Source organism: Metopolophium dirhodum, chromosome 2 (assembly GCF_019925205.1).
Source record: "Metopolophium dirhodum isolate CAU chromosome 2, ASM1992520v1, whole genome shotgun sequence".
Classification (NCBI taxonomy): Eukaryota; Metazoa; Arthropoda; class Insecta; order Hemiptera; family Aphididae; genus Metopolophium; species Metopolophium dirhodum.
The window spans coordinates 27,689,534-27,716,388 of NC_083561.1; the positions used below are offsets into that span (position 1 = coordinate 27,689,534).

The window sequence follows — 26,855 nt, forward strand, 5'->3', positions numbered from 1 at the left end:
TCAACCACAAAAGTTAGACAAATATACAGAATAAAAGTATTATTAAACAACTAGAAAATTTAAAGATTTATCATTTTAATACTATTATATTTTGTAAAATATTACAATATTTTAATTAAATTTCTTTTTGTTTTTAATTAAGACATATTAGTAATTAGTATGTATGCTTTTATTTAGTTTTATTAACACGGTGAGTAGATCTGAAATCCATACAGATTTGCAGACCTGCCTAACCTGTAAGTTATGGACTTATGGTAATATCACAGATTTTATAATCTGTGGTAATATGAATAATACTATCAAGAAAAACAGTCCAGTGGACAGTTGTAATTTACTTCAATCTAATTCCAACAATGTTCAATGTTGAATATATTACACAAATTAAATAAATTATGTTTACCTATATTGGTATAGTTCTATTATAATAATTGATAATAATATATTAATATTGCATGTTTTTAAATGTATTAAAAATAATTTATACACTTATGTACTTAGAAAAAAATCGTACTGAGGTAACCATAATAATATCAATTACGTCTTTCTCTCCCATTTACAAATTAAACATTTGTTTTAAAATTTAAATACAATTTGTCTACTATTATATAGGAAAACACAGTATTAATAAGCTCAAACTGAAATTACGGCAGTATGGCCAGCTCCAAGCCAATTAGAAACTTTTGTCATTGTTTGTTGTTTTTTGCTAAATTATGAGATGCCCAATTAAGTGATGTCTTCCACGAATTGCCTAATGCTTCTTCAAACTTGGATCGGAAATGCATTTTAGCATCATTTTCTGATAGGTCCATTACAAGTGTCTCGCGTAAATAATTGAGATCTTTTTCGGAACCCAATTCAGGCAGACCAGTTGAAATCATCATTGCGAAAAGAGAAAGTATTAATGAGCCATGTCTCCTTAATATTAGAAAGGCCTGAAACAAAAAAATGTATAAAACACATTTTATGACCAATATAGCTTTAGTTATATAGTTTGAAAATGACTTATTAGGTACTAAATTTACCTTTTCACAGTAATTCTGGAACATTTGGAATTCGAGGGCCTCTTTTCTAGTCTGGCCTTTATTAATAACATGCACAAAGTCATGGGTCAACACAAATGGTACACGTTCGCGACGGAAACCAAATTTCTCTTTGAAATGACCAAGAATGTGACCAAAATCAATGTGAAATAGCTAGAAAAAGTACAATAAAACATATTAAGAAATATTTGTTAAGTTATGATATTTAAATATACATACTTGGCCTGTTTTTTTGACCATAATATTATCGGAATGGCGATCAGCAACACCCAATACATAGGTAGCCACACAGTAGCCAGCACATGAAAAGGTAAATTCTTCAATTGCCTTTTGCAATGACTGTTCTGTTTGATTGTAGTCTTTTAACCATGCTGATAATATTTGCATTGAAAAAATTGTTTACATTTTTGGTAATTACATTTTACTATACAATCTTACCTAATAACGATCCCTTTTTAAAAGCAGATGTTGCTGAAAACATTCCTTTTTCTTTTTGAATATTAGCTATGGTTTCTGCATTCAACACCACTTCAATCATACCCACACGGTTATCTGTCGATATACATTGATATGGATTCATCCTGAAATAAATTAAATTGTAGGTAAATTGATAAATGAAGATTAATGTAATATGGTATTTTGTTAAAATATTTATGAATAAAATATCCAAACTAAAAAACCAAATTTAACCATTTTTAAATTAGCCTGTGTTCTCAGAGGTCTAATCTACACACAAACATTTATTTAAATATATATATATTGACAAAATATAATAATACAAATCAACAAACATGCCCCATTAACCAACTGTTGTATTTTTTACATCCAGATTTCCTAAAATTTTCTTTCGTAAAAACCTTCTCCTGGCATTTACAAATATCTTAAGAAAAATTTGAGCCAAATTGGACTCGGTTGATGAGGTAACGACATTTTTCACGCTCCATTTATACATATATATATAAATTATTAATTAATAATATAATTAAATATCATCAAGTTCAGTTCACAAAGTATTAAATAAAATGTAGTAATATAGAATAGTACGTATAAAGTCCAGGGCTCAGAACTTTCTGTAACACATATTTGTAAGAAATGAGTATATTTAAAATCTGACAATTGTGATTAATTATGTGTACATTTTTAATTGAATAATATGTAATATTTTGTTAGTTTTTTATTTTAATTCTAATCACATGGGAACTTTAAAATGTTTACATAAAATACTATTGGTGTGATGTAACTAGCAGCAAAAGTTTTGACATGGACAAAACAATTAATTAAAACACCTGTGTAAATAAATATTACAACGATGGTATTAGGGATATTCCCTATATTTTAATCTCCATTAGCTTATAATAAAATAAGTATAATCTATAACTATATTTTAAAATGTCTGTTCCATATTATAATTAATATTAATTATAATTATTATTATTATTATATATACTAGTGGAATTTAAAAAAAAAAAACGTTTCCTAAAATTTTAATATTTTAACCTGTTCTTACACAGCTGAGAACTTACCTCAAATCCAACCCTTCATTTTTCCATAGTTTGTCCATAATACGTATCATCTGTAAAGCAAGCATATCTTGCCTCAAATCGTCACCATTTTTAAATATAACGTAAATGTCATCGCCATGTGAATCAACATTTTCAAAAACTATCCATAAAGGTTTCATTTTGCTATCCATCACGCGACACTTTTCAGTTCTATATTATGACATTAGATAAGACAATTATTTTATACTATAATTTATAGCCATTAACTGTACAAATTCAACATACCTAACTCTTTTGCACTTATAACTGGGATCTAAAGGACTATGCACAGATGACATAGCTTCAATGCAATGTCCTTCTTGAAAATATTCTTGTAAAAAAGACCGAGCTTTTTCTTTGTCGCGACGCTGCCTTACTAACTCTGTGGTCTTTTTCAGTTTTTCCAAAAAATCCATTTGTCTAATTAATGTTTTCATATGTTCAATGGATCCTCGGCAATATGCTTCCAACATTAAACCGAAGCGTACAGACACAGACGCCACTTGCATTTCTGATCTAATAAATAAAATAATAATGCTAGTGTCACGCCATCAATAAAAATGTTCATAATTTATATACCTGAGATGCCAAAATAAGTAATGGCCAATTTTTTGATTTTGTAATGCTCTTGTAAGCAAAAATTCTACTAGGTCACAGCATAAATAAGATTCATGTTTCAGAGCTTGGACCAGTTGTAAAAGAAACAATGAAAGATCTTCATCACTAAAATAACAGTATTATTGATTTACTATTAATTTTTAGGGAATATCTACTTACCTTAGTATTTGTAAGCATTTAACGGCAAAACTTCGAACTACTTGGTCAGCATAAGCATAGTCTAGCAATTCCAAAGCCTGCTGTGGTCCTAAAAGAGGCCACCTGGAGACCAATGAGGTAGCTTCAGCTACTTCCCACCGTATACCCCATTCCACACAGTCTAAAAGTTTAGCTAAAAGTCCAGGTACTGATTGCAATATATGATACCTATGCCGCCACAGTTTCTTTCGATCCTGTTCATGCATTTCATCTAAAGGTTCCCCACGCTCGGCCATTGTCCTAAAAATTAATTTAAAATAGTATAATGAATATTATTTTATTAACTACTATACTCTGTCTAACGAGAGAGCGCAACTAGGCGGCGACCAAAACTCGTTGTAGTCCGCTCATCTTCCACCACCAGACTCACGTAGTGCCACCTACAAGCTGTTGATCTGTCAACGAGCACGCTCCACCGCCGCACATGGTATATTTAGTAAACATGTTACGACACACGACAGGCGGCAGCAGTGACCGCATGGTGGGGGAAATTAGATCTCGAGACTGTGAAGCGCGTTCATATGGATGTGCGAGCGAGTTGCACTTTCTCGTTGGACAGAGTATAATAACATTTAAGGTTTTATCTTACTTTATTTGATCTAAATAAGTTTTTAGTGATTGTGAATCTCCAACTGCTTGATCTTTTAAGTCATCTTTCCCTTTTTTATCAGCTAACTCTCGTAATTTATCCAAACTTGGATACACTATTACGTGCTCAGCTGGTTGATAACTAAAAATGATTAAAGCCACATTAGTTTTTGAGATTAAATATTAAAAAATAATTTCAAACCTATGAAAAGTTATAGTTAATGCTGTTGTTTGTTCAACATTTGGATTAGACACAACAGTACCAAGTGGGTGTAACAAGTCTTCATTTTGCAAATCATCAGCATATGTCCACATATACAACGTAATTGACCCACTTTTTAGCTGATTTTTAAAGTCATATACAGTTGTGTTGACCCAGTCCATTGGTGTTACAAACATTTCCTTCAAATCATAATTTAAATAAAAATGTTCAAGCATTTATTTATTATAATTTAGATTTACTTGTTTGGATTCTTTAATGCGTCTAGTTCTTAGTCCTTTCGATGTTTTGGAGACTTCATATACTACTAAACATAAACGAGCCATCCGTGGTATGTCAGCTATACTCATATCAAATTCTAGTTCTTCGTCCCATGTACAGTCACCGTTGTTAACAATCTTTTCAGACGTCCTAACACACTCGCACAACGCTTTACCCCCATGAAACAAAGCCGCTTCGATTCCAACTTCAACAGTTCTGGTAACATCACAGTTTAATTTACTAATATAGTTCACTTTGAACTTAAATTGCTCATCAATATCAAATGACAATTTGTGTTTAGTCTTTTTACGTAATGTTAATGTAGTACGAGTCTTATTTTGCTCAATGTATTCAGTCTGGTCTTTGTTAACTTCTTCTGGAACTAAAATATTTTATCTGTTATGATTAACAACAACAGTAACAATAATAATAGTTAACTACCTGGAACATTAAACTTAGAAACAGCAATCAAAATTGGGTTGAGATCTTGAGACAGGCTATCTTGTATATAGGCAAAATCTATTAAAGGATGTAGACCAACAATGTATTCTTCTCGGCCACAAACTTTAAGAGTAAAATCTGAACACTTTTCATTTCTAGTTTTTAATGTCATTGCACGTTTATTTAGTATTTGCATCATCAGTTGGTCAGGTGTCGTTGTAAGACCCACATTAAATGTAAATGTAGTCTAAAAATAACAAAAATATTTTGATTTATGTAACACTAAAATACACATTTAATTTTTAAATATACCTCCGTGTTATCAAATTTTATTACAACTGAAAAATTATCATCTCTTAGCCTCCTTGTTACTGTAGTAGGCAAGACATTAGAAGATAAAGTAGAAGCAGCTAAGCGTGGTGCAAATTGATACAAAAGTCGTTCTAACCAACTTTGTCGTCTTCGATTAGCTTGCATTTGATCAGCTAATGCTTTCATTTTTCCACGAAACTGATTTACTTCTGAACTTTTCAATGAATCAAATTCCATTAGACCTACATAAATAATAAAATGCTATAGATTTATACATTGTACTTGTATCATGGTAAAATGATAGTGACACATACCTTTCCCAATGAGATTACTTATTTGGGCATTAAGTACATTGTCTGCTTTATCTTCTTGACGTTCTACAATGTTGAGGACTGCTAAAAATGGTCGTACATCACACAGTCTCTTATTCTCATCCACAAGCATTTCTCGTTGGGCCATAGCATTGACATAAGATATACTGTAACTGCTTGAGTCGTGCAACATACCGTGCAAGGGATATTTGACTGCCTCTTCCCATAATTCCTATAAAATGACATTGTAGTGTGTGTTGTGACACTTAAATACTTAAATGTGTATAGTGACTAACAAACCTCTTTTAACTCGTGCAAAGATGTGCTTGTTGAAACTGTTAATGGTATTGAAATACTATTGGGCATTAAACAAGTGACTTCCACAACAGAATCATGGTTGATCTCATTCCAAAAATCGAAATTAAAAGCCGGATTTTCACACACCATTATGAATTGCTTTGTAATGACTGTTCACACCATAATGATAATTATTAAACGTCCCCTACTTCGCGACTTTATCCTGGAAGGCCATGTAAAGCAACAAAATAAAATTAGAAACAAAAGAGTCAATAATAATGACGCATGACAAATCGGTAATGAACCAATACGAGATGATTGAGATGTATGCAACTCACCTTATTTACTAAAATAATGATTCATTATTGCATGCATTATTACACGTTAATTTTATTATTATATTTTTAAGAAGTCTTTTTATAGGGTGTCAGTCAACGCAATTGTAAGAAAAAACGTAAGGCGATAATTATATTCGGATTACTGGAGGAGTATTGAGTATTTTCTAGTAGGATTACAAAAACATTATAATATCATTATTATCATCCCGGAATTATCATTTATCACTGCATAATTGTATTAAAATATTTTTGCTATTTGATTTTGATTATTATTTATTGTTCGTTCTGTTTTTTTTTCTTCTCCATAATTTCGAAAAAAAACTATGTGTGTGCCTGTATGTTGGGAGGAGGACTGTCGATGGTGCACGTGGTCACACTGATCCAGCCTCAAGTGGCATCTATGTGCGTGGATCGGGCCAAGGTGTATTGATACACCAGCTTGGATCGGGCATAAATGCATAATGTGTTATCAATGCCGATTTAAGACTCAAGTTTTTCGACTTGTCAGTTATCACTGGTCACTGTACTGTCTGTACCTTAGATCATATACAATGTATATGATCTAAGGTCTGTACTCAGTAATATTGTCATTACTTAGTAGTAAGTTGTGTCCTCGGCTGAAGACAGTGGCGTCCGCGGGGGGGGGGGGGGGGCTAACAAGCTGAAGCCCTCCCCATTGCCGGTATTATTATTACTTAAAAAAATAAATATTTATCAAGTTTCAACTGTCAACTATAGTAAGAAAGACGTAAATTTCATATACGTCTTACCAGAATGAATTCATTTTTGAAAAACATTGTATTTGCATACCAAATTTCCTAAAATGATCTGCAATTTTTCGGTAAAAGTATGAACTACTTGTATGAAAGACTGTATTAAATTGTTTAGCCTTAGCTATAAACATTTAATATTTTATAAGTTTTGAACTACAAATTAACTGTGGTTTTGACGAAATTCGAACTTTAAATGCTTATAAAAAATAACCATAATGCCTATGTTAATATTTTAGCTTTAATAAAAACTTACGTATAACATTTTTAAGCTTTTTGACCGGATAAATAATTTTTTATTGACATTGTTAGAAAAAAAAAATTTTAATAAATCAAATATAATCCAAGTGAGGACGGTATAACCAAGCTGGTTACCAAACAATTTTAATAAATTTTCATTTTTTTTTCTCCAATTATTTTGAAAAACACTGCAGAGCTTCCAAAAAGATACATCAAGCATCAAAATTTATGATCAGAGCATTTTTTCTACCAGAAAAGTTGAGAAATTACAAACATTTTAAAATACCTCGAATATACGTCTGAAATTATTAGACTGGACAAAATAAAAATAAAATTGTAACTAATTTTGAAGCCCCCCCCCCCCCCCCCATTGAAAAATCCTGCGTACGCCACTGGCTGAAGATAATAAATATTTAAAGTAAACTTTATTATCTATAACTGTGGGTCGCAGCCTGCAGCTGCACACCACGGACTAAGATAATATAATGGACTGTAAAGTGTAAACGAGCAGCTTGCCAGCTTATCAGTGGCCTGGAAAGTATTTACAAGAGGCCACGGTCTTAGATATCTTCTAAGACCGTGCAAGAGGCAAATGCGGGGGGTCGCCATCATAATTAAGAGTTTACAGCGCCATCTGTATAAAACTTGGACTGAGATACAAAATGTGACGCTAAATAAAACCACTGGTAGCGCTGAAAACATTAAATTATGAGTGTTTATGATAACAGTGGAACCTTTTGCGGGCCGTCACCCGCCCACCATGTCATTTCTATTCCATAATATCACACGGACGCAGCTGTTTTGTGCCCGTAATCTGTATATACAATAAACAACAATAATTCAATAATATAGTAAATTATAATTATATCTGTTTATACTTTATTTCGTCGTGACCATGGTGTCAGCCAAAGCTGGGCATAAACGAGTAAAAAGTTAAAGTTAAGTTAAAGAGTTAATTTTATTTTTACTTTTTAACCTAACTAGTTACTTTTGGCTTTTCATTAATTTAACTGTTAATTTATTAAATTTCTTTTTTAATTAACGAGTTATTTTTTCATTTTAAGAAATAAGTGAAGTTAATTTATTTTGTTTTCATGTCAAAAAAAATTTACCATAAATTGTTTAAAGTTAAAATCTAATCTAACTTATATGATACTGTATAAAGTATAAACACTATAGTCTATAATTTAGTTTTGTATAGGAAAAAAATTAAGTACCCAAGCGTTGTATAAACAAATTAACTTTTTTTTAACTTTATAAAAAGTTAACAAAAAGTGTGTATTAACTTTTAACTTAACTGAGTTAATCTATAGTTAAATTAACTTTAACTTTTAACTTTTTGTTATTGTTACATATTACCTTAACTTAACTGAGTTAAAAAAAAAACCAATGCCCAGCCTTGGTGTCAGCAATATAAATATCTGAACGTTTATAATACCACAATAATACCCTGAGGCCTGATTGATTATATAATACTGTATTATTTAATTTAATTATAATCACGCGTGAGATTACATTCATAATTGTATTCCATGCCATGTTCGTGGAAAATGATCGATCACAGATCGCGTAGTCCGCGAAAATTCTACTGTAAATAATGATAAAATAACAGCTATAATAATAATAAACGTTCCGCGACCGCGGCAGTCTGGACATTCGAAGTCGTTTGCAGTTTGCACGACGCGATAATGCGATATTGTGATAACAGACGTCTTCCACGCCGTGTTAATGTGTTATCATCTCGCTTGAACCACAGAAACAGAAGCACAGAACGATCTAACAACAACCGTCCGTCTACGACTGTAGTTTTCAGTTTTGGTATTTGTGCGCAGGGGAAGGGGCGGTGAAAAAACGTATTATATTATTGTGATATCACCGTACGATATTATTATTATTATTATAATTTATATGCCATTGCTGCAATTGTGTAGACGTCAACAAAAAAATCCAACTATTCCTTATCAATAATTGTGCGCTCTCGCCCTCGCGGAATTCGCATTCGCGTCGAAAAGTGAAAACGCACGATATAGTCTAACACTTTTGCACGGCGACGTACGTTTTTCGGGACGTTGGGTTTGGGTTTTTTTATCGCGGAAATTTCGTTTCCGACGTGATTTCCGGGTGACCGCAGACGAGTACCCACAAACGGTCCGCCAAGATGATGAGCCGCGCCGACGGTCTGGTGCAAAGGCGCAACGTCAACAGAGACAGCGCGGACGGCGTTTCCAAGGAGAACGGCCAGTCGGCGGCCGACAAACTCGACTACGAGGAAGACATCGACGACGGTGACTCTAAAGAGACACGTCTCACGTTAATGGAAGAAGTGCTGCTGCTTGGTCTCAAAGACAAAGAGGTATATTGTAGGTGTACGTTCACTTCTATTAAGATTCGTGGTCCCCGTCAGGTGTATACGTCTGAAATGTTTACACGAATAATACCCGGCTAGACAACTGACGACAAATTAGTATGTTGTAGCACTTGTAGGTGTACATTCACTTCTATTAAGATTCACAGTCCTCGTCAGGTGTATATATCTGAAATGTTTATAAGAATACCCGGCTAGGAGTACCAAAGTCATAATACTGTTTCAAGCAAAAAGGTAATAGATGAAGTATCATCTACCCAGAAAAATCAAATAGACTAAGAACTTATACTCTTTTTCTAATCACTATTGAACATTGTATTACTATTAAAAAAATGATTAGTAAGCAATCATCGATAGTATATACCTACAAAAACATTGTCGTCCATTTTATTTTATTTTTTGATAAGTACCTCCTAATAATCAAATATTTTTTTTTTGAAACTATATCTTTTTTTTGACTCTTATCCTTTTGTGCTAAGATCCCGTTACATGGATCCAATTTTGTAAATTGCATGGTCTAAGTACATTTTTTTTAGGCGATGTAATGTGTTATTTTGCTTCAATGTTGACCCAAATCATTTTTTATTAGTTGTAGGTTGTAGATACTATGATAAGTTTTTCCAACATGAATCAACATAAATCGACTACAGCCCAACAGCCACAAGTCAGCTGGTTAGTTTAGACCTAAAAATTAAAATTCTATTAGGTAGGTATTTGTTTTAAACTAATCAAAGTTAATATCACGTGTTTTATGCAATTATAGAAAATATTAAATGGTTGGTAGCCCCATATTGATAAAAATATCTTGTGAAGAAATTACTTACAATTGCAGATAAAGCAATTGATTTTATTGATTGATACTTTCTAAGTTAATTATAAGCTTGCAACCATCAATTTTTATTTTTTCTGCAGTTAAAATTTCACAAAATTACCACCTATGCTTACTAGTTACTTGCATAAGATTAGGCATAGGTATACCTTATATTTATTTTATGTATTTACTAATAATTTCTTTCACATTTCTATGGTTATAATTCTCAGTATTTTTTTATAGCTACCTTGCTCAAAATACCATAAACAATAAAAAAGAAAAACATTAAATTTAGATAATATTTGCTTATTGTAGTTGGGTCGAGTTGGGTACTTATTAGGTAGCATAATATTCATTGTGATCATTTTATACTATGTAAATATTTAGCATAGTAATATTTTTCTAAAGAAAATATTTCATTTAAATAAAAAATCTAAGGTATATACTTATTTTATTTTATAACTTTCGCATATTATTTAATGTTTATATAAATGGTTTTTTTTATGAATTTATTTTTATACAATAAATAAAAATATATTAAGTGACATTTTATACAGAATTATTTGTATAGGTAATAATGTACCCAATAATGTGTGTTAAAACTTTTATTAGGTACTTATTCTTTAATTATTATTATTTTAGACAATCTGTACAGTATTTGCATAAAGCCTATTTAGGTAGGTAAATACTTTTTTATACTTAAATGCAATTCTAAATACTTTAGAAAAATATTTTTTAAATACATATTCTGAATATATAATCTTTTTTATTTAGGTAGATTTGTATATTAGATTATCTACTTTTTTCAGAATAAAATTGAAATGTTTATAACTTAACTGTAATAATTATTTTACATTATTTAAAAAGTATTGTACCTACCTAATAGTAATAAATAATAATATTACTAATGTGCTTATATATTTGAATATGTATTCTGAATACAAAATAAAAGTACCTATTCTTTTCATTACTGAATTAATGCTGCTAAGAATTAATATGTTTTATACTACTTCAATTTGTTTCTAGGATAAAAACTATTTTAAGTTTAACAATCAAAGTAAGTAGGCAGTAGTCCCATAAATAAAAAGATTTACTCAAGGATTAACTTAAATAATAATATTGTAATACTGGTGCAAATAGGCTTAGGTACTAAAAAAAAATAACTTTATTTGTTATGTGACATAACTTATGAGTTATGACCATTTCAATATTATATACTTTTTAACATACATTTATTACTAATGGCCAGTTACAAACAGTTGTACAAACATAGTATTCTGTATGGCTTATTTAATCACCATATTCGTTGAATATTGATGTTGGTACACTATATTCTAGATATTTCAGTAATTCATAATTCAATACACTACTTATATTTGATATTTATATTATACTAGCTGATCCCGTGCACTTAGTTGCCCGTTAAATGTACCAACTCTATATGACTCAAACTTTGTTCAATTCGTTTTACTATTCGGTGTTTGGTGTTCAAAATTTATCTTAACTTTTCTGTTGCCCTGAATAAAAATCCTGATTTGCACCAGTATATTATCAGGTAGGCAATCTACCCTGTGCAATACCCCGGGCCTGATTAACCAATAGCAACCAATATATAATACACTATTATTATTTTAATCTGCAACAATAAACTAAATTTTTATTTTATTATTTAGTTTATTTGTTTCTAGACGGATGGCACCACTGTTGTATTTTTGACATTTTGGATTTTCCTAAAATTTTCTGTCATAGAAACCTTCTCCGTAATATACTCTTTCGTTTAAAAAAAAAATCAAGAAGATCTGATAAGTAGTTCCAAAGTTTACCCTGTACAAAGATTTTCATTTCACATTTATATAGTTAGATTTAATTATATTTTTAAAAACATTTCCTTCTAATCAAATGGGTAAATTATTATTATGAATTAATAATGATAATATTTTTATTGGCTTTAAGTATTGTTGACAGTGGTAGACTGATTACAGTTGTTTACTTGGAAAATAATGACCTAACCTATTGATCATTTTAATTTAAAGGACCTTACCTAACCTTTTGAATACAAGTACTAATTGCTAGATTAACAAAATAAATAATACATTTTTTTACATTGTATTGTAAATTTATGTCATTTTACTGTAATATTTACTATACAAGTCTAAGACACAATAATTACACAGATAATTTTTAAATTTATACGTAGCCTAGAACTTTAAATCTTACAATTGTCAAGTACTCAAATATCACTGAAATCTTAAATCAACCACTTTTTGAAAAAATTTTCATATTAGTAGTTTAAGTATAATAATGTTCAAAGAAATTATTAAACATTATTAATATGATAAGTGTAAGTAATAGATATAATAAATATCTTTAACCTTCCAGTCGACATTCTATTAGCTGTAACAAGAGTACTTAACAACATTATTAATATTTTGTGATAATCTTACATATATCAAATATTAATACATAACTGTAATTTATGATAAAGAGAGTAATAAAATAAATTAAAGTGATACCTGCACAAAAATCATTTTTAAATTTAAAAATTCATAATTTTTACTTCAAAAAGTCTATGCTTACATATTATATTAAAAGTGTTTAGCCCATCTCTAGTTTTAAGTACCTTTCGGGGTACCTATCATTATTTCTAATCTATTATATTTACCCATTCAAACATAGGCACATTATTAATAATATTATCATTAGAGTACAACTATTCCAGTGACACTTTTGTTAAATACCTATTATAAATTATAATTTAAATTATTTAGCTTACTATTACATATTTACAAAATGTTATTCACTTTTATAATTATATTGTAGGGGTATACATCATTTTGGAATGATTCAATTTCATCTGGCTTACGTGGATGTATACTTGTTGAACTCGCACTTCGTCAAAGAATTGAACTAGAAAAAGCTGGAATGCGAAGAAAAAGCCTACAAATGAGGAAAGTAATTATAAAAAATGAGACACCTACAGGTGATGTTCTGTTAGATGAAGCTCTTAAACATATCAAAGAGACCAATCCTCCTGAAACAATACAAAGTTGGATTGAATATTTGAGTGGTATGTTATAATATAAAAGTTTTTTTTTAAAAATCAGCATTTATAACTAGTATAGCAGCATAATTAACTTAATTTTTATTTACAGGTGAAACGTGGAATCCTTTGAAAATCAAATATCAACTGAAAAATGTGAGAGAACGATTAGCAAAAAACTTAGTAGAAAAAGGTGTTCTCACCACTGAAAAACAAAACTTTCTTTTATTTGATATGACTACGCATCCATTAACAGATAATGAAGCTAAAGTTAGGCTAGTTAAAAAGGTAATAAATTCAGTATTGCATTGTTTTTTGTATTCTGCATTTTACATAACAATTTTTTCCTTTGTTAATTTATTGACATATTAATTTACTTATTATGATTTTATGATATAAAATATTAGGTGCAAGATGCTGTTTTGTCTCGGTGGATTAATGATCCACATAGAATGGATAAACGACTGTTGGCTTTATTATTGTTGGCTCAAGCATCAGATGTACTGGAAAGTGCATTTTCTCCTCTAAATGATGAAGATTATGAATTAGCCACTAGAAGATTACGAGAATTATCAGACATGGATTTAGAAGTTGAGTCAATGAAAGGTTCTACTAATGACGTAATTTGGGCTGTATTTGCCAATTTCAATAAATAAGTTTATTTAAGACCAAATAGTTAACCAACATTCTTAATAAATTTCTGGGGGAGAATATAAATATGTAATAAATAATATTGTGTAATCATTTGCCATTTTACATTTTATTGATTTTCTTAATGAAATTATATTTTTTATTTAATATGCATTGACTAGGTAAACCTAATGTATTTGCAAAAATGTAAATAACTAGAAAGTCGTCAGCAGACTGTTGTACAAAAAATAATGGTTAAATATCAAATGTGAATGCTTTGTAATATAAATGTATTATTTATTTTGTAATACCTAATATTACTTTTGGTCATTATGAGTTAAACTAAAATTGTGAGTAGTAAATTTATATAATACACTTATAAAAACTAAAAGACATACTTACATCTTATAGTTCAGTAATAATACTGATTGCATAGCTACAATTTTAGTGCCATTTTTATTCTTAAATCAGCTATTGTTATTGAAAATGTATTTATAATTAAATTTTTATGTTGAAATTTAAGATTATTTTATTTTATAAATATAAAATATATTATTCCTTTTTAAAACCATAAATTTGTTAAATTGTTATCATTATTCAATAGTCATACTCATACTTATCAAAATAATTAGATTTCCAGTGTTTTTTGGTTTATATTTTAGTAGTGAAAATGTCACAAAAAAAAGTATTTACAATCATAAACTAAGCATTGATAAAACTATATTTAAATAACACATTTTACACCATTAAAATCATTATAAAGATAAGTTTAAAGTTAAAAATTTTACAATATCATGCACTATCAAACATTTGTTATTTAATTTTGTTTGAAGACATTACTAAAATTTTGTATTGATCAACTAAGCTTTGGCTATTTACACTTGATAAACTTTTTTATGTTTTGACGTCAGTTTAAAACTGTGTAATCCAAGTGTATATTATAAAGTTACATTTTTTATCTTGCTGTGTTAGTATCATAGTATAATGCTATTCATTTCTTATATTATGTTATAAATTAAATTAATAATATCTAACATATTGCAGTGTGGGTAATGGGTATAATATGTGCAAACAATGGTTGTATGAAAAAAATATGCTTTATTTGGCTGTGATGGGTTTACATATAATTTGTTTAATTTAGGTAGCAAAACATTGTAAATAATTTATTAATCAAACTTGATTAAAATATAGAAATACAATTTTGACATTTTATATACCATACTACCATAATGACAAAGTTATTATTATACCATCATTAATTATGTACATTAACTGCATCTACATTTTTTTATTTTAATTATTATTATGTTTATTATATATTATTTTATAAATATTTCATTTTTTTATTTTTATTAGTACAATTGTAATAGGTAACTCTACAATATGATATAATTTGTTAAGTATTAAAATTGTTGCTTTTAAAAAATTTATTAAGTTTATTATATTGTAAAGATTAAGATTTGGGTAATATTCTTATAATTTTCATAAATAACTTTAAAAAGGAATATTAATAACAATAATAATAATGTAAAAAAAAATAAGAAAATAATACTTCACTATCATTCTACACTAGTCTAAGATTATTTGATTCAATACTTTTTGAAAATATAACATTCACTATAATTATAATGGTTAGTGGCGGCCACAAAAAGTATTCGGTGATTGACGCCATACCACAACCCTTATTCCATTTGTAGCCATGAGTTTTCAACATGTTAATCTGGCATGTGCTTGTAGTGTCAAGTGCACATGTCTTTATAAATTGCAAGATTTTTAGTACCCATTATTGATATTTGAATCTGGACCTGGTGTAAACTAGGACCCCATTGGTCACTGCTCCCTTCTCGTGGCTCTGACTAATATATATATACTAATACCTATATAAAATATTTGCAAATCTTATTTTAGTCTTTCTGTGCGCTATTTACTTAAACATAATTACTTATGTAATTATAAATAGAATAACTTTAACCTTATACAGAAAATGTTATGTGAACTTTGTACATAGTTATTTATTTGATTGTCCTAATATAATGAACAGTACAATATTACTGTCCAGTGTGCAAATATTAAAGCAATTTATTCATAATAAAGTAGATGGTAAAAGAGTGCATGCAAACAAAATTACACTCAAAACAGTCTAAAATTCCATGACAACTGTGTATATATAAATTATTAATATACATATGTTAGATTATATTTCTCAGCATTATATTTATTTAATAATTTTGTATTGAACTTGTGTCATTTTAATTGTAAAAAATAATAATGTTTACACCATTCAAGTTACCCATAAACAATTGTTATAAATTACATTAAACATGATATGTATGATTAATCTTTTAGAATGCACTGTTGTTTCATACAGATGACAAAAATATTTTATGAATATTATTATTATATATTATAATTTATTATTACCTTGTATTACCTAGACATTATATATTATATATATTACAATACCTAATATTGTATTAAAACATCAGGTGCTCAATACTTGCAGTGTGTGTTTTTCTTTTCACATGTGCTGTCCAATATATTGTATTCATAAAAAATATTATATAATGTGTGTTGTATGAACATGTTCAGTTTAAATAAAATTCAAATTGTAATTTTTGTGAAACAAGTGTAGTCCTGTAGTGGGTTTTCTGTACTGTGCAGTTTGTTATATTATATTTTAATCAGGTAATTCTAAAATATATACGACAAGAGTACCTCTTAGACAATAAAAAACAAAAATCTCCATTCAGTTACAAATCACCAATGTATCTGCATTAATTATATTTTAAATTTTATTTTCTAGCGGTCCAATACATTGAACCATATTTTGAAATGAAACTATGAAAGCTTGATGTTTTGTTAGATATAATGAGGACGTTAACCGTAAACATTAGGTCTCTTAAACTTTACTTAAAAAGAAATAATCATAGTAGTGTGTAATATCTGGACATATACTCAAATTTATTGCCTATATTTGATAATTTTTTAATAGCTAACTGATAATTACTAATTACAAACACAACGCACACAGAAAAATATCATGGAGTGTATACAGTATAAACCTACTCAGTTTCCAATTTTTTTAGTTTTTTTTTTATAGATGTCAATAAAATGTTATTGGTTGGATCAAATAGCTAGACAATTTAATGCAAGACTCTTAATATATTGTTACAATGGCAGTTGAAAAATATTAAAAATAAAATTTCACGTATGTTTTTTTTATAAGTTTTTAAAGTTTGAATTTTGACAAAATACGTAAAAATCACAAAAATTTGCAAATTATTTTTAGTTAAAAATTCATAAAAATTTTTCTTTTTAAATCTAAGATTTGAAAATGTAATATAAGATTTCTCATAAGTTTATTTAACTTTATCAAAAGAAAAATGTCTACGGTCGACGGATAGTCAAATTAAGTTTTAATGAGTTCGAAGTTCAAATGTTTGCAATATCTATTGGATATTCACTCGTTTTCTTATTTTGTTGTAATTCAGAAACGAATAACTGTATACAATTGAAATATATACCATATTATGTTTATTTTATCAATAAATTCCTATACTTGATAAAAACACAGAATAAATTCTGTAATAAAATTTTCAAAATATTTTGACAGCTGTTTACAGATATTTTTAATTTAAACATTTTTTAGTTTTTTTTTTCTATTAATGGTAATAAAATGTAATTGGTTAAAAAGCGTTAAAATTTAATACAATAACTAATAATGCTCCTGATATATTGCTACAATAGGAGTTGAAAAATATTAAAAATACATAGGCACAACATTTTTTTATAAGCATTTTATAGTTCGAATTTTGACAAAATATACTTAGTTATATATCAAGTGTCCTCCATGACATTATTGGCTTATGCAAACGATTAGGTCCTCATGGATAAATCACACGATGGCATAGGCGTAGTTTTTTTTTTGGGGGGGGGGGCTCAGCCCCTAAAAACTATGAGCCATCTAAATTAAAAAAATATTCAAATCAATAATTTTTGCGATATTTAAATATCGATAAAAATAATGTTTTATATGCGACTTTATATCCATCACATTTCTTATAAGTTATAATATTATACAAATATACAATAGTGCGTTGTTTTCATCTGTCGATATTATGTCGTTAAGGTTAAATTGTGCTTATTTCATTGAAATACGTCATCTATTTATTATTTTATTGTGTTATTATTATTATGTTGTAAAATTCAATAGTGTTAACTAAGCGCTATGTGCACGTGGTAGTGTGGTAGAAACGAAATGTACCGAATACCTATTACTAATAAATTATTAAAGACAGGGGTTCAGAAACTAATAATCAAATAAGTTCATATCAAAAAAGATGGGCAAGTGGGTGTCGCTCTACTGTACAGTAGATTACAAGTGGGTCACTGTAATGGATGGTATTAAATTTGAATTCAATGACATAATATCATTCTATAAGAAAAATGATTCTGAGTGAAGACGGTTAGTGAGTGAAAAACTGACAATGTCTGTAGAAAATGAAAATATATACATTCAGTGAAATTTTCATGTATTGTAAGTTAATCGTTTTTGAATTGCAACAAAATAACAAAATTGCTTCATGAGAAATCGAGTGAATATCCAATCTTGTAAAAATATGAACTTCAAACGCTCATAAAAATTTAAATTGATTTGCTTGTAAATATTTATTTTTTCTTTTAATAAAATAAACAAACTTATGAGGAATCTTATGTTACATTTTCAAATCTTAGATTTAAAAAGAAAAATTTTTATAAATTTCGAACTCAAAATAATTTTCACATTATTTTTGTGAATTTTACGTATTTTGTCAATATTTGAACTTTAAATGCTTATAAAAAAATTTGTGCCTATGTATTTTTAATATTTTTAAATTGCTATTAGAACGATATACCAGGAGCCTTATCTTAAATTTTCACGCTTTTTTAACCAACAAATAACATTTTATTGATATTTGTAGAAAAAAAAAACTAAAAAAAGGTAGGTAAGTGGATGTCGCTCTGCTGTATAGTAGGTTACAAGTGGATCACTGTAATGGATGGTGTTAAATTTGAATTCAATGATATAATATCATTGTATAAGAAAATCGATTCTGAGCGGGGACGGTTCATCGGTCTGGATATTTTATATTGCTATTATATTTTATTATAGCCTATATGTTGATTTAATATTATAAATTACAACAAAATAACTAAAATCGTTATTTTTATTTATTTTTTATGGTTTTACAATGGTGTTTATTTTTTTAAGGACAGTCAGCCTATGACATTGCCAAGTATATTTGATGATATTATTGTGAATAAAGTAATTTTTACATAACATATTTACGTGGAGCCTTGTTTTAAACCTTGTTTCAATCCTTACTAGATTGTATGGATAAGACATATTTTAATTTTTTGATTTTTCAGTTTCATATATCCCCGAATAATATTTTTAAATTACAACAAAAACCAAAATTGTTAATATTGATTTTAATATGTAATTTCGTCCAAATTTGAATTTAAAATGTCTATAAAAAATAACTGTGTTAATGTATATTTTAGATTTTTTGGTTACAGTATGAACTATTTATGAGAATCTTTGTTTTAAATTTTCAATCCTTAGTTATAAAAACTGAACATTTTATAATTTTTTAATTACAGTGATTGACAATTTTCGAGATTTTGATAAATTTTGTCAAAATTCGAACTTCAAATGCTTATGAAAAAATTGTGTGCCTATATATTTTTAATATTTTACAATTGCTACTGTAACAATATATCAGGAGCCTTGCATTAAATTTTCACGCATTTTTACCCAACAAATAAAATTTTATTGATATTTATTAAAAAAAAAACTAAAAAATTGAAAACTGACAATGTTCGTAAACAGCTCAAAATAAGTCAAAATATTTTTAAAATGTTATAGTGTATAGAAAATTCTAATATAAACATTCAGTTAACATTTCATGTATCTACGGTTATTTGTTTTAGAGTTACACCAAAAACCAAAATCGATTTAGTCAAAAATGTATGTTGCGTAAAAATTGTTTTCTGTAATTTTTCTTTTGTTTTTCAAAACGCTTTTAAAATCTCTAAAAAAAATAGACGTTTAATTTTATAAGTAAAAAAAAAAATAGAATATTTTAATAAAACCTTAGACTGTCACACGTTATTTGTATTTTATGATGTATATTTGCAGTTGTACGCTGATTGGAGGGTGTGGGGGCACACAAGTCGTTACATGTCTGCCCCTAAAAGGGCTAAAGCCCCCCAAAAAATTTGACCACCTTACGCGTATGCCACTACTTTAAGTGAGGTTCATAATTGTAGCACCCCCAAGATTTGAACTCTAGTTGTGCCACTGAACTAGGGGCAAATTCATAATGTAAAATTTACGATTTCTTATTCTTATTAGAAATAGACTTAACATTTGGCAATGATGTCCATTTACGACAGTTGAAAATACGCCATTATCGGTATGGAAAGGTAGGAAAAAATACTATTCATATGTTCCACGTACTAATTTATTTACCAAGTAGACAAACTTTTTACAAAATTATTAAATATTTTTCCTGCATATTAAAAAAATTATTCATATACGTACTTACCTGGTAAAATTTATTTATTTGAAATTTATTTATAAAATGCATTGTTAACCATAAGCAAGGTTATATTTTGTTTAATTCAAATAATGGAATATAATAAATTATTAAATATAGCCTATAAGTATAAAATTATATACCCATTTTTAAACATCAAAAGACGATTTTTACAATTTTTTTTAACCATTTATACATATGCAATTTAAGTACCTGGACAGAACTAAATATAAAGGATCTAAAGATCTAATATAGGGGGTCCAAGATATATAAACCAAATTTGATTATATTATTATACAAAACTGCATTTAATTGCTTGTGGTTTTAAAATTAATTTAGCATACCTATACCATTTAGAATATGCATGAAGATTATAAAAATGTAAAATTACATTGCCTAGTGCAGTGTTTCTGGTTTCTCAACCATTTTTTACAACGCACCAGTGCCGCAACAATAGGGTAAGCAAGGTATGCATTGCATTCCCTTGCTAGATTTTATGTTCAAATGAGGGGCCCATCAACAAGAAAAAAAAATTAAATAAGTTATTATTCGAAAAAAAAATGGAAAATATACCTTCTATAATATATTGATATTATTTTAGATATATGTTTTATTATTTTGATATTATTCGAAAAACAAAAAATCAAACAATTAAATAATTGACATTTTTAGATTCTAGCGGAGCGGCGAATGTATTGATTTTATAATGATTTGTGTTTTTTTTTCATTTTTTATTTTTTATTTATCTTAGATTCTGAGCGAAGCGATGAATGTATTGATTTTACAATAATGTGTGTTTTTTTTTTATTTTTGTGTCTGTCATCACCTTTTAGGACAGTGCTTGGATTTTCTTCAACAGTAACTTTTCTGATAGGAAAGTGAATCTAGTTGGTACTTTGGGGGGTCAAAAATAAAAAGTAGTCCTAGTAGTTTTCAAAAGCTACGTGAAAAACAAAAGAAAAATTAAGGAAAAACGGGAATTTTTACGCAAAATCTGTTTTCGAGAAAATCGATTTTGGTTTTTGGTGTAACTTTAAAACAAATGGCCGTAGGTACATGAAATTTCACCGAATGTTTATATTAGCATTTTATATACACCATACAATTTTGACTCTTTTTGAGCTGCTTACGAACATTGTCATTTTAAATTTTTTTAGTTTTTTTTTCTATAAATATCAATAAAATTTTATCTGTTGAGTAAAAAAGATTGAAAATTTAATAGAAGGCTCCTAGGTTATTGTTTCAAAGGCAGATGAAAAAAATTAAAAATCCTTAGTCACATTTTTTATTTATAAGCATTTAAAGTTCAAATGTTGACAAAATACGGAAAACTCACGAAAATTAACAAATTATTTTGAGTAGGTCCATTTCAATGCCCCCCCCCCCCACTTTCGAAATTTGAACTTCTGACCACGACAAACGTTTGTGCATCGTTTGGGCAGAAATGTGCACCAAGTCCAATCGTTTGTGCACAAAAACTGAAAGCTCTATCCCTAAAACAAAATCTGGGGGGGCATTGAAACGGCAGCCCCCCCCCACATTGAATATTTGGATTTTTGAATGTGCCAAACGTTTGTGCATAGTTTGTGCAGAAATGTGCACCAGGTCCCGACGTTTGTGCATAAAAACTCCCAGCGCCATCCAAAAAACAAAGTGGGGGGGCCATTGAAACGATACACCCTCTTTTTGGAAAATTGAAATTTTTAATGTGCCAAACGTTTGTGCATCGTTTGTGCAGAAATGTGCACCCGGTCCCGACGTTTTTGCACAAAAACTCCCAGCGCTAACCAAAAAAACAAAGTGAGGGGTTACACAAGGGTCCCCATTTTTTGAAATTTTAAATATTTGTCATATTAATAAATGTTGTTTACGTACCTAATAGGTTTAATAGAATTTTACTATTGCCATGTAAACGTATGACAAATAAAATCTTCAAATATTTTTAATTTATCAAGAAAGCATTATCTTGTTCTAATGTTTTTGATTTCAAAATTGTATGAATAAATACAGTTTTTTCTTTATGCATTTCCTTACTTTATATTTTATATTATATTTTGCTGATGAAAATGTGTTTATGGACAGGTACCTCAACTCGACGTTGCTGTATGTCCAGTCCAATAATGTAAGTTATAATTCATTGTGTATATTTTAATACAATAAAAGCATAGTAAAAAAATAATTAATAGACTATATTAATATAGTACCTACTTAATTAATTTAATATACCTAACCGTACCTATATAAAAATATAAAAATATTATAATAATATATTATTTATGTTAGAATTCATTAGAACAGTGGCGTATCAGACGTCGCTCCCAAACCGGTCGACATCCATCTGCATAACTGTGAGTTGAAAACGTCTATATTTAAAAATTGTTATAGTATAATATTTATCTAATAAATGAATTTTCTTTAGCATTCCGCAAGAATGAGCGGTATAGTTTGAAAACTTACCAAAGTTATCTGGTGGATGTCGATACGTTGGTGAGCAGCCGTCGCACATAGGTCTGATGTACCTATGGAAAGTTATTATTGGATCGGTCATAATATTACGTTGAGAAGTTATCTGTCCATAAACTTATTTTCAGATTTGTAGGCCAATTCCGTTGCCATTTTTTAATCATTCTTTGTTTTTATTAAGGTTGAGGTGTAACAGCATTTTAGGGGCTATTGTAATTCCCACTTCCAGGACTTTATCATACATACAGCCGACAGCCCGATGACCTACATTTTTGTGTATTCTGGTCTACCCTATGATGGCGAAGTAACGATCACGTCACCGTTTATCAGATTGCCCAGTTTGAAAGAGTCTCCAACAATTTCATCGGATAGGTACGCCATAAACCGTGGCCTAGCGCGTCTAGCGATCATTTTGTCCGGATCAATATCTACAAAAATGACGTCCCAATTATTAGAAGCTAATAATATAGGTACTTAATATTTATTGTAATATAATATAATATTAAACTCATTATACCCAGTTATTACGATTAAGTAGAAATAATATTTTTCAAATAATATTACAGTGTCTTTGTCGAACAGTCAGCTGTACGAAGTTTCCGCTGTGCCACAAAACGGGTCGACGCCGGTCGCTGAACATGGGAAGTCCTCAAGTCCACCCAGCATCGTATTGATGAATCAACAATACATCTAACATCTTACATCTATCATTGCAATCTTATAATTATTCACCTGAATGCATGTAATCCTGAATGTACAGTTAATTTATTACTACCCATCTACAAAGTCAACACTGTATTAATAAAAGTATTTATTGTTAAAATAAAATTGAGTTCTATATTATTTGTAGGTACTTAAAAATTATTTGGGTATAAAGGAAACATATTTTAATCATACAAAATTAGATAAACTAAAAGACAAAAATAATAAGTAAATACGTCGTGTTAAAAATAGTTTTTAATTAATATAGGTTATAGGTAGGACAGGTACCTACCTATTATGTAGGTATAGGTACTTATCCAAAACTCGTTTATCAGGAATTAAATAAAAAGGGAGGTCAATTAAAAAAAGGTGGGTAAGTGGATGTCGCTCTGCTGTACAGTAGGTTACAAGTGGGTCACTGTAATGGATGGTGTTAAATTTGAATTCAATGATATAATATCATTGTATAAGAAAAACGATTCTGAGCGAAAACGGTCCGTCAGCCTATGATATTACCAAGTATATTTGATGATATTATATTGAATAAAGTAATTTATATATAACCTATTTACGTGGAACCTTGTTTTAATTTTTAATCCTCAGCTACAAAAGTTGAACATTTTATAAATTTTTAACTACAAAATAATTATTAAATTATAAATTTGATAAATGTTGTCAAAATTTTAACTTTAAATGCTTATAAATAAAAATTGAGCCTATGTATTTTTAATATTTTTCAACTACTATTGTACCAATATATCAGAAGCCTTGCATTAATTTTTCACGCTTTTTTACCCGACAAATAAAATTTTATTGATATTTATAGAAAAAAAAACTAAAATAATTGAAAACTGACTATGTCCGTAAACAGCTCAAAAAGAGTCAAAATATTTTCAACATTTTATGGTGTATAGAAAATGCTAATATAAACATTCAGTGAAATTTTCAAGTATCTACAGTCATACGTTTTTTAATTACAACAAAAAAGGAAAATCGTTACATGAGAAATCGAGTGAATATCAAATGTTGTAAAAATATGAATTTCAAACGTTCATAAAAATTTAATTTGACTTTCTTGTAGACATTTTTTTTTTTGATAAAGGTAGACAAACTTATGAGTAATCTTATATTACATTTTCAAATCTTAGATTTAAAAAGAAAAATTTTTATGAATTCTCAACTCAAAATAATTTGCTATTTTTCGTGATGTTTCAGTATTTTATCAAAATTTGAACTTTAAATGCTTATAAATAAAAACTGTGACTAAGGATTTTTAATTTTTTTCATCTGCCTTTGAAACAATAACTTAGGAGCCTTCTATTAAATTTTCAAGCTTTTTTACTCAACAGATAAAATTTTATTGATATTTATAGAAAAAAAAAACTAAAAAAATTGAAAACTGACAATGTCCGTAAACAGCTCAAAATAGTCAAAATATTTGGAAAATGTTATGGTTTATAGAAAATGCTAATATAAGCATTCAGTCAAAATTTAATGTACCTACGGTCATTTGTTTTAGAGTTGCACCTAAAACCAAAATCGATTTTCTCGAAAACGGACTTTGCGTAAAAAATTCCCGTTTTTCCTTTGTTTTTCACGTTCGCTTTTGAAAACTACTGGGAAAATTTTACTTTTGACCCCCCATAGTACCAACTAGATTCACTATCAGAAAAGTTACTGTTAAAGAAAATTCAAGCACTTTTACTGTCCTAAAAGGTAATGACAGACACAAAAAAAAAAAATAAAAAAAAACACACATCATTGTAAAATTAATACATTCATCGCTTCCCTCAGAATCTAAAAAAAAAAATTGGAAGTGACTCTGCTGAACAGTAGGTTACAAGTGGGTGACTGTTATGGATAGTGTTAAATTTGAATTCAATGATATAATATCATAGTATACGAAAAACGATTTTAAGTGGAGACGATTTGTCAGCCTAGGATATTGTATACTATATTTATATTGATATTATTAAATATTATTAATACCGTAGCCGGTTAAGTTGAATTATTATTATTTGTTTATTATCGTATTTGTATATGATAATATATTTTAGACGTTTCAATTACCCACGAATAATATTTTTAAAATAGGTATATAAATTACAAGTTACAACGAATTAAGATCGATATTGCAAAAAATAATTGCCGGAAATCATTAGTTTTTAACTGAAAACGACAGGGAAGTCTGAACTTGGCGGTCAATCTTATTTTTAAGTTATATGTTTTATAACTAATTGAAATTTTTGGTATTTTCATATGTACCCGGTATACCACACTGTATTTGCTCGAACAATTAAAATCAAAAACATCCCTCGACTTGTTATGTAAAACCACCATGGGTGGGTGTCAGAATTATTTTTGCACTATCAATTTTAAAACGTTGATTTACCTAGATTAAAAAAAAATTAATTTGTAATACTTAAGCTCGGTAAACTTTAAGCGTTGTACGGGTGCGTAAAACACCGAAAATCGTGAACTTCGTAAGGCTATACCATAAAAACCAATGATTTGCAGGTAGTCGAGTTTTGGACAAGTACCTACATAGGTAACTTATAATAATTCATATTGTAAATTAATTAGGTACCAAAAAAATATAACTTCTCAAACACTTTGTCTATTTGCACTGGCGGGAGAATGTATTAGAAAGTCTATAAACTTGCGGACCAGTTTGTATAGTTAAATTTGGCATGCGAACTATAATTGAAATAGAAAACCAGAATAGGTGCATTGCAGATGACAAAGATTTCTGTAAAAGAACATACGATTTATAAATATACCGTATAGGTTTACTGAGTATTTATATAATAATATATAAGTTCTTTGGATTTATCATAGTAAATAATATATTTTATGATATCTATGGCAATCGTCAATTGTCGAAATTCGTCGGCGACGGTTAAGAATTCTAATAATTTCAGCAATACTATTGTATTATAAATATAATATATTGTATATTTTGATTTCAGTGAACAAAAAAATAATAGGCCACAAATATAAACGAACAGTTCGTTAAACAGGATATAAGTTGTAACACAAACTCGCAAATTTCGTTTGATCAGGTTATTTTCATAAAATATTTCGATAC

General features: G+C 28.6%; 3 protein-coding genes and 1 long non-coding RNA gene across 4 annotated transcripts in view; 3 read left to right on the plus strand and 1 right to left on the minus strand.

Moving 5' to 3' along the window:
- Positions 1 to 381: 381 nt before the first annotated feature.
- On the minus strand, positions 382 to 6,620 carry LOC132939928 (phosphatidylinositol 4,5-bisphosphate 3-kinase catalytic subunit delta isoform). The gene is made up of 16 exons (XM_061007363.1): positions 6,166 to 6,620; positions 5,831 to 6,050; positions 5,534 to 5,762; positions 5,220 to 5,461; positions 4,908 to 5,154; positions 4,448 to 4,848; positions 4,188 to 4,387; positions 3,987 to 4,127; positions 3,359 to 3,637; positions 3,161 to 3,304; positions 2,828 to 3,097; positions 2,564 to 2,752; positions 1,479 to 1,621; positions 1,260 to 1,411; positions 1,023 to 1,193; positions 382 to 932 (listed from the first exon to the last, which is right to left on the minus strand). Exons 2-16 carry the CDS (start codon positions 5,975 to 5,977, stop codon positions 684 to 686), a joined length of 3,204 nt encoding a protein of 1,067 aa, XP_060863346.1. The 5' UTR covers positions 5,978 to 6,050; positions 6,166 to 6,620; the 3' UTR covers positions 382 to 683.
- Positions 6,621 to 8,985: 2,365 nt separating this feature from the next.
- On the plus strand, positions 8,986 to 16,517 carry LOC132939934 (Golgi phosphoprotein 3 homolog sauron). Its single transcript, XM_061007371.1, has 4 exons — positions 8,986 to 9,528; positions 13,172 to 13,418; positions 13,504 to 13,679; positions 13,799 to 16,517. The coding sequence occupies exons 1-4, from the start codon at positions 9,334 to 9,336 to the stop codon at positions 14,045 to 14,047; spliced, it is 867 nt and encodes a 288-aa protein (XP_060863354.1). The 5' UTR covers positions 8,986 to 9,333; the 3' UTR covers positions 14,048 to 16,517.
- Positions 16,518 to 22,890: 6,373 nt separating this feature from the next.
- Positions 22,891 to 23,850, plus strand: LOC132939227 (uncharacterized). The gene is made up of 3 exons (XR_009663962.1): positions 22,891 to 22,950; positions 23,022 to 23,535; positions 23,632 to 23,850. It is a non-coding gene; the product is annotated as an uncharacterized LOC132939227 (long non-coding RNA).
- A 2,846-nt stretch (positions 23,851 to 26,696) lies between these two features.
- The window catches only part of LOC132938525 (zinc finger protein OZF-like), a 32,154-nt gene continuing 31,995 nt past the window's right edge, over positions 26,697 to 26,855 (plus strand). Inside the window, exon 1 of the mRNA XM_061005410.1 lies at positions 26,697 to 26,797. The gene's annotated coding sequence lies outside the window, so the exon portion shown is untranslated. The remainder of the gene's footprint in view (positions 26,798 to 26,855) is intronic.